Source organism: Vigna unguiculata, chromosome 4 (genome assembly GCF_037176805.1).
Source record: "Vigna unguiculata cultivar grain cowpea cultivar isolate G323 ecotype 2 chromosome 4, ASM3717680v1, whole genome shotgun sequence".
Lineage (NCBI taxonomy): Eukaryota > Viridiplantae > Streptophyta > Magnoliopsida > Fabales > Fabaceae > Vigna > Vigna unguiculata.
In genome coordinates this window covers 29,826,901-29,835,813 of record NC_140795.1, presented here as the reverse complement: position 1 = coordinate 29,835,813, position 8,913 = coordinate 29,826,901, and the positions used below count along the sequence as shown (strand labels likewise).

At 32.7% G+C, this 8,913-nt stretch overlaps 1 protein-coding gene across 1 annotated transcript; it reads left to right on the top strand.

The window, feature by feature from the left end:
• Positions 1–4,957: 4,957 nt before the first annotated feature.
• On the top strand, positions 4,958–7,969 carry LOC114180609 (uncharacterized). The gene is made up of 5 exons (XM_085671973.1): positions 4,958–5,687; positions 6,428–6,491; positions 6,590–6,975; positions 7,174–7,266; positions 7,341–7,969. The coding sequence occupies exons 1-5, from the start codon at positions 4,958–4,960 to the stop codon at positions 7,967–7,969; spliced, it is 1,902 nt and encodes a 633-aa protein (XP_085528099.1).
• The last annotated feature ends 944 nt before the right edge of the window (positions 7,970–8,913 follow it).

Here is an 8,913-nt window from a genome sequence, read left to right as displayed (position 1 = left end):
GACATTTGAAAATTCTTCTTCTGCAAGGCAAGTTACCTGCGTCGTTGTTCTCCAGGTTTCCTTCTTTTCCCTTCCTCCTTCTTTTGTATTTTTTCATCTTCTTCTTCCTTCCTTTCTTAGTTCCGTAAGTTCATTTTGTTACATTTGAAAATTCTTCTTATGCAAGGCAAGTTACCTGCGTTGTTCTTCTCCAAGTTTCCTTCTTTTCCCTTCCTCCTTCTTCTGTATTTCTTCATCTTCTTCTTCCTTTCTTTCTTAGTTTCGTAAGTTCATTTTGTTTAAGTTCTGAACTACATTTTATGTGTTGATCTTTGTTGTTGATATTTTATTTTATTTTCTTAAAAGTTAAATATTTTGTATTTACTGTTTTTTGTTCTTCATGCATCTTTCTTCTCCATCCTTTGTTGTTTTACTTCGTGATTGTGGTGTATTATGTTTTAAAACACGTTTATAGAAGTTTCTTTTTGTTTTAGATATTATTTGTTAATCGTTCTTAGAAGACGTTGTGATGTTTTTGTTGAAAAGAATTTTCTGATGTTATTTTTTGTTCCTTATTTTGTTCCTTTTTTTTGGTACTTCGTTATTGTGTTGTATTATCTTTTAAAAGACGTTATAGAAGTTTCCTTTTGTTTTATATATTATTTGTTCATCTTTTTTTGAAGATGTTGTGATGTTTTTGTTGAAAAGAAATATTTTTTGTTATTTTCAGGACTTTTTTTTGTTAATTTTTTCAATTTTATATGATTAGAACATATTGAAGACTATTTTGTTTGTTTTTTTTGAAAAAGATTCGTACCTTTATATTTTGTTTACTTTATTTTTGTTTTCTTTATTTGAAGTTGTTGTGTGGTTGGTTGAAACTTAACACCTAACTTATTGTCATATATTAGATGGCAAAAAAATTGATATGATCAAGGATATTGATGGAAGAAGGGAGACGTTGAAACTTGCTGTTAGAATCGTAGATTTGTGGTATGTTGAGTCCTGGGATTCCAAACGAAGTATGGAAATGGTTCTGATGGATCAAAAGGTAATGTAAAGTACCATATTTTAGAATGTTGTAAATTTTACTTTATTCGATGACAACTATATTTAACCATATATGTTTTAATTTGTTGTTCAAGGTGATGTTATTGTTGCAATGATTAAGAAGGAAGATATGGGTGTTTGGGAAGAGAAGCTAAAAGAGGGTGAAAGTTACATAATGCATAACTTTAAACTCTTGAAGAACAAAGCTCAATATAGAGTTTGTGAGCATCCATTTAAGCTGTTGTTTATAGGAGCAACGTCTATACGACCACAACCCATTGCAAGCATACCTAGAAAGCTTTGGAAGTTCAAAAGTATAAAGGATATCATCGATGGAAAGTATTGTTCTGATTTGTTCGTTTGTAAGTTTATTGTTGTATTGTTATGTATGTGTCCTATATTTTGTTTTTTTGTTAATCTATTAATTTGTTTGCATGTTAGATGTCATTGGTATGCTGGACAATGTAGAGGAGAAAGGTCATTCCAAAAATGTTGTGTTTGACCTCAAAGATTTGAGGTTTGTTTCATTATGTATGGTGTTTTATATTTACAATAGTTTTTTAATTATTTGATAACTATTTTGTAATTTGTTGTTGTTATGTAATTAATGCAGTGGTGCTATAATCTGTTGCACATTGTGGGATTCGTATTGTGAGAAATTATTGAGTTATTGGAGGACATGTAGTCAAACATCTAATGTTGCTATTATTCTTACTCAGGCTAAGATAAAGCCTGCTTCAGGTATGAATAATGCCATTACTATATTTAGATTATCATTATTATTTAATCTAATTTAATTTGTTTGTATAGGTCCATGGCCAATTTCACTGTCTAATTCTTGGAATGGTTCGAAACTGATCATGGGCGATGACATACCTGAGCTGATTGATTTTAAGAAGTAATTCGCAGAGTATGTTTATATGTTAGCCATCTATTGTTCATTGTTTTTTTTTTCATAAACACTAACAAATGTGTTATGTGTAGAACCTCTGGCAGTGAAACTTTTGAGGAGGGGAGTTAATATAGTGGCTCTTCACAGATTAGTCATGTTGATAGGTTTATGTATAAAACCGTTGTTAAAAGTGTTTCAGAGATTATCATTGTATTAGAGGTAGTTGTCATGTTTATAAATTTCTTTTAAGTCCATTTTTTAATTGTTGATGATATTATTGACCTTTTTTGTATTGATATAGGAGATTTCCTGTGTTACTATTGCACGTACACTTAAATTTAACTTAGGAAATGATAGATGGAATTATCTGGTGTGTAACGTTTGTACGAAAAGAACTCACGAAGTTGGTTCCTTTAAGTGTCTTAGTTGTGATGCTTTTAATGATTCTCCAAGAATCCGGTTAGTAAATTTTTAATTTATATGTTATGCCTTATGTCATAGTGTTATTTGTAATATAAATTTTTGTAGATACAAGCTGGAAATTCAAGTGACTGATGGGAAAAAGGTGGCCAACTTCATGCTTTGGGACCAAGATTGCATGAATTTAATTGGTGTATCTGCTGCTGATTTGAGAAAGAAAATGATCAAGGTAAAAGAAATGCAGTATGTTTTATAAATTTGTTGGTGAATGTATTGTTAGTTGTCCATCTGATATAGTTCCTGATACTTCCAATTCCTCAGTAAGTATAGTTGAATTTTATTTTGTTTGTTATGACAACAATGATAGTTTTTTTTTTTAAATTCTAATTGCAAATGAATTATGCAGGCAATGGTTATTGGTAAATGTAGCAATGCCAGTCTTTCTGATGTACCAACTTTTAGCGGGACTTCTTTAGTAAGTATTTCAAATATGGTCATTTTGGTTGTAAGATAAATTGTTTTACAATGTTTGACATGAATTATATATATGTTGGCAGGGAATTGAACTTGCTGAATGTATTGGTAATACTGCATGTGACTTAACAGCTGATACTGATAGTTCATTGGTAAGGATAATTTTAGTTCAGTTAGCATAGTAATATAACTGATTACTTGAGTCTGTAACATGATTATGTTCATCATTGCAGATGTGCCTTTCTTCCACCGCTGATGATGAACCTGATATAGTTTTCTGTATGACGCCCTCTAAAGATGTTTTTGCTCCTATTGATGATGTTCCAGACATTCCATCAAGTATCATGGAGTTTGATTTTCTGGAAGATATTCCTCTAGCTCAGTTATCAGCTACAAAGACTACAAAGCCAACCAAGAGTATCAAAAATGAGAAATTATAAATGTATTAATGTGCCCAGGAAAAGTCTGTTAAAATATTTTTGGGAACGTTTTTATCTTTGTCAACCATATTGTAATTTCTATAGTAGACTCAATCCCGGTTCTGTTTTGATGAATTGTACTTATGGATTTTGTGAATCACCTTTAATAGTTTTGGTGGTGCAAAATTGTAGAAGACAATTTCGTAGAATGCTAATATAATGTTATTGTTATTATTATATTTTACATCTTTTTTTTTCAAGTAACTATATTGTTAATTTATGAAATTACTGCTATATGTTTTGAAGTATTATTTTGTAATGATTTCAGAGAAGAAATAAGTATAATGACTACTACAGTTTTGCTTTATTTCTTATATTGAATATTTTCTTCATTAAACTTCAATATTAATGAATACTACCATGAATTGACATTATTATGCAACATAATAATGATATTATCACAATATTTATATGCAATAGCGCCCCAAAATAGAATTGTTGATTACAACTATAATAATACATTGTTATTTATAATTGATTAAATTGTTGGAATAAAGAAGTTATCCATGAAATATAATAATACAACGCACGAGCAAAATCTTAAATAGTTAGAACTTAAGGCACTTTTTGGTTTGGATGGGATGATTTTGGATTTCTTGAAAGGACATTATATTGATTGAGAGGACAAGCATTTAAAACTAATACTACTGTTGAACATTTAAATTTTGCAGAGAAGTAGTGAATGTACTATTACGGAGAAGTTGTTGATGGGTTTCCCTCAACAAAAAAGTATTCAACTTAATATTTCATTGTGTTATTCCACCTAATGTTAAATAAGCTAAATTGAAAATGTAGTGTATGTGACAGATAAGACATGTTAAGTTGAAAAGACCTCCATTTAATAACTCTAATTATATCTGATGTACTACTATTAGTTTATACACGTTTTATTTTTGGCGGTAAAAATGGATGGATTGTTCCATCCAGTAATATATACACCAAATATTTCAGTAATGCGAATCTGATGAAGAATTTTGTTATGCAACTACAAAAATATGGTAGAACACTAGATTTGTGAGGCTATTGATGACTTAAACCAGACAAATTTTATACTTGAGCAATGAAGAGTATTATTTGGCTGCTGGATGATTTTTTAATTTCATCTAAAATTGTTTTCTAGGAAGTTCGTCTTAAAGCTTGAATACCTATTACAAAATCTCTGCATAACATTTAAAGATTTTTTTGAAATGTTGTATTGCTGTGTTATGTTTTTCATGTACTGTTTTATTTATTAGGATGGATAATGAAAATACCAAGTCCAGTACAAGTGCAAGATTAAAAAGGAAATAAATAATCCAACACAAGAGGATGAATGCTACGTGCATACAACAGAAGCACCGTGAAACAAAAAGATGAAATTGTACACCATTAGCTGATGTAACAAGATACACAATAGAATTCAATCTTTGAGGTTAACTATTATTATAGTTTCTGAATTCTCAATATAATGAGGCTATCATTTTGATTTGAAATTCAATGTCATTGTAGGAACCATAATGATATTGATGCTGAAATAGTCAGAACACTAACTCAGATGCTTGATAAGTACAATGTACATTGCAAATCTTTCAGAATGGCTAGGGATTGATATGCAGAACAACCATTTCATGATCTCAAGTTGAGGCTTATCGCACATAGGCAAAAAGATGGACGAATATACAACATGCCAATGGTTTCAGAAGTAGCTACATTAATTGTTGGCGATGTTGATAGCGCTTCTTCTAGAGATATTATTATGGAAAGTAGGACAGGTAAGATGCAAAGAATAAATGAATTGCACACCAGTTATTTGGGATATCAATATCCTTTGTTGTTTCCATATGGTGAAGATGGTTATAGGCATGATATTAGTCATCGCGATTCTTTGGCATCAAAACGTAATCGGTTAACAATCAGAGAATGGTTTTGTTTTAGAATTCAGACTCGAGATTGTGAGGCAATGACTATACTTAGATCTAGAAGATTATTCCAACAATTTGTTGTTGATGGATACACAATGATTGAGTCAGAAAGATTATCATTCATCAGAAACAATCAATCCAAACTGAGGGTTGATAAGTATAATAACCTTTGTCAACCAAGTAATGAAAGCCAAACTGATGCCTCTGAAAAAGGAAAACGATTTGTGCTTCCATCAAGCTTTGTTGGTGGCAGAAGATTTATGGATCAATTATATTTTGATGGAATGGCAATATGTGGTCATGTAGGATTCCCAGATCTTTTTCTAACTTTTACTTGCAACCCGAAATGGCCAGAGATATCTCGAATATTAAAGAGTTCAAAGTTAAGTCCTTCAGACCGGCCAGATATTATTGCAAGAGTATTTAGAATCAAATTTGATCAGTTGCTATCAGATTTAACCAAAAAGCATATATTGGGCAGAGTAATAGCATGTAAGTAATAATATTTTGATGATTGAAGGCCAAATTTTGAACTATTATACCCTTCTAACAACGTAATTGTTAATTTCTTTTTGACAGACATGTATAGTATTGAATTTCAGAAATGAGGTTTACCACATGTTCATTTGCTAATATTCTTTTATCCTTCTAGCAAATATCCAACAGCCTTGGATATAGATAAGGTCATTTCAGCTGAAATACCACAATTGTATGCCTGTATCAAAGAACATATGATGCACGGACCATGTGGATTATCTAATAGATATCTCCATGCATGAAGAATGGTTCATGTTCGAGATTTTATCCAAAGAAATACCAAAATACTACCACAATTGCAGAAGATGGTTTTCCTCATTATCGTCGAAGAAGCAACGATATCACTGTTGTCAAGAATGACATAGAACTAGATAATCGTTTTGTTGTCCCTTACAATCCTACAATATTGGTCAAATATCAAGCTCATGTCAATGTTGAATGGTGTAATCGTTCCAATTCTATCAAGTACTTATTTAAGTACATCAATAAAGGATATGATAGAATTACAACTGCTATAGTTTCCAATGGCAATGATGAGAATGTACCTCAAGTTGCGATAGATGAAATCAAACAGTATATCGATTGTAGATATATTTCCCCATGTGAAGCCTGTTGGAGAATATTTTCATTTCCTATTCATGGAAGAAATCCAGCTGTTGAACGTCTATTTTTTCATTTGCCTGGTGTGTAATTAGTGTACTTCAAGGATGATGATGATATTGATGAAATCATTGCAAAACCAACAGTTAAGGAGTCAATGTTTACAACCTGGATGGACTGCAACAAAAATATTCTGATGCAAGGAATTTGACATATCCTCAATTTTTATCTAAGTATGTTTATAACAAGAATCAAAGATGTTGGAAACCAAGACAAAAGGGCAACACCATTGGCAAACTTATCTGGGTTCCCCCAGCAACTGATGAACTTTTCTACTTAAGGAGGATGCTAACAATAGTAAAAGGTCCACAATCATATGTAGATCTTCGAACTATTGACAACATAATATATTCTACATTTAGAGAAGCGTGTGAAGCTTGTGGATTTTTAGCAGAAGATACCGAATATGTCGATGCTATTAAGGAAGCTAAAGATTGGGGATCCGAACACTTTTTAAGGAAATTATTTGTAATCATCCTTATGTCAAATAGTGTCTTAAAACCTGAAGAGCTGTGGAGTAAAACATGGGAATGGTTATCTGATGGAATACTATACAACGAACGGATTATTGCTAGAAATCAAGGTACAATCAATTAAAGAATATCAAATGTATGTTTCATGTTCCAAGTATGTTAACTGAATTTTTGTGTTGCAAAACTCATTCTCAATATTGAAACTCTTCAAAATTTGACTTTGATTGAGATTGAGAAGCTCTTGCAGAATAACAGGAGGACATTAAAGGAATGGTCATCTATGCCTTATCCCAATGATTTTGTGGTAGATTATTGTGGAAATAGATTGGTATATGCAGAACTTGATTACAACAAGGATGATGAGCTACATGTATTTGAATCTAACTTTAACCGTATGACAGGTTTGTGTTCTTTTCTCCATGCATTATTCATGAAGACATTAAAATATAACTTAATAAATTCTGACCAATTGCAGAAGAGCAAAGACATATTTTTCAACAGATTATAGATGTTGTTCATCATGATCAAGGGGGGATGTTCTTTTTATACGATTATGGTGGAACCGGGAAAACTTTTATGTGGACTACCTTATCTTCTGCTCTTCGATCTCAAGGAAAAATAGTGTTGACAGTTGCATCAAGTGGCATAGCTTCATTGTTATTGCCTGGAGGTAGGACAACTCATTCTAAATTCAAGATTCCCGTTCCTACACTGGAGCACTCTGTTTGCAACATTACAAAAGGTAGTGAACTATCAGACTTGATGAAATTGGCAAACCTAATAATTTGGTATGAAGCACCAATGGCTCACAAATATTGTTTTGAAGCATTGGATCGTACTTTAAAAGACATCATGAGGGAAAAGAACAAAACTGATTCAATTTATGGTGGCAAAGTAGTTGTTTTTGGAGGAGATTTTAGACAAATACTGTCTGTTATTCCACATGGAAGCAGGTCTGATATTGTTCATGCTACTATCAACTCATCCTATCTTTGGGATCATTGCCAGATTATGAATTTGACAAAGAACATGCGGCTGTTGCAAAATGGGTTACAACAGTCTACTATAGCTGAAATTGAAGAGTTTTCTTCCTGGATAATATAAATTGGCAATGGTGCATTGAATGAACCAAACGATGGATTAGTTGACATAGAAATCCCATCAGAATTACTAATATCAGAATATAATGATTCTATCCAAGCCATTGTCAATAACACATATCCAGGATTAATGCAAAAGTACAAAGATGAAGGGTTCCTCATATCAAGAGCTATTCTAGCCAGTCGAATTGAAACAGTTGATCAAATTAATCAATCTGTTTTGGAATCAATTCCAGGTAAGTCATTATTCATAATTAAGAATTTACTAAATCATCACTAAGATTTGTGAACTTAATCTCATTCATGTGTTTCAGGAGAAATTAAAGAATATCTAAGCTCTGACTGCATAGATACCTCTGAGCCAGCAGAAGCTGAATCATACGATGGTATTACACCTGAATTTCTAAATTCTTTAAGAACATGATGAGGCCATCGGCGCCATTGATCGGCGGCAACGTGCTCCGTTCGTTGGAGAATGGCCTCCAAACGTCGAATGTTCGGTGGAATCGACGAGGAAAACGCAGCGGAAGATCGGATTGGAAGTTAACGCTCGATTCTCTCAAGCTTCTCACTGGAATGGTATACTCGACGAGGTAAAACCTAATCTAGGGTTTAGGGTTTGAGCAAAGATGAAAGGTGGGAGTACTCTCAACCAATATTCTCATTCATCCAAGCTGTTTTTACAATCAATGGATTGCCCCTTTATTGAAGAGAGGCAACCGAAAGAAAAGGGAAGGAAAGAAACGATGGTTGCCGTCTAACAGAAGGTCCTAACGGCGAATAAGAGAAACCCTAATGGAGCTCTAGGTCTGGAACCGTGACTGGACGGAACATAAGCAAAATGAAGAGCAGCTCCTTCATCAACCCTAATGGCTTGGGACAAGTGCAGGTGGAAGGCGTGAGGCTCGTGTGTTGGTGAACATTGAAAACCCTAATCAGAATAGCTCG

Bases quoted from the DNA above. Each gene is read 5' to 3' on its own strand.
- LOC114180609 (XM_085671973.1), top strand. From the start codon at position 4,958: ATGCCAATGGTTTCAGAAGTAGCTACATTAATTGTTGGCGATGTTGAT. The intron at 6,492-6,589 runs GTTTACAACCTG...CAAGAATCAAAG, and splicing joins CCAACAGTTAAGGAGTCAAT to ATGTTGGAAACCAAGACAAA. The intron at 6,976-7,173 runs GTACAATCAATT...ATTTTGTGGTAG, and splicing joins GATTATTGCTAGAAATCAAG to ATTATTGTGGAAATAGATTG.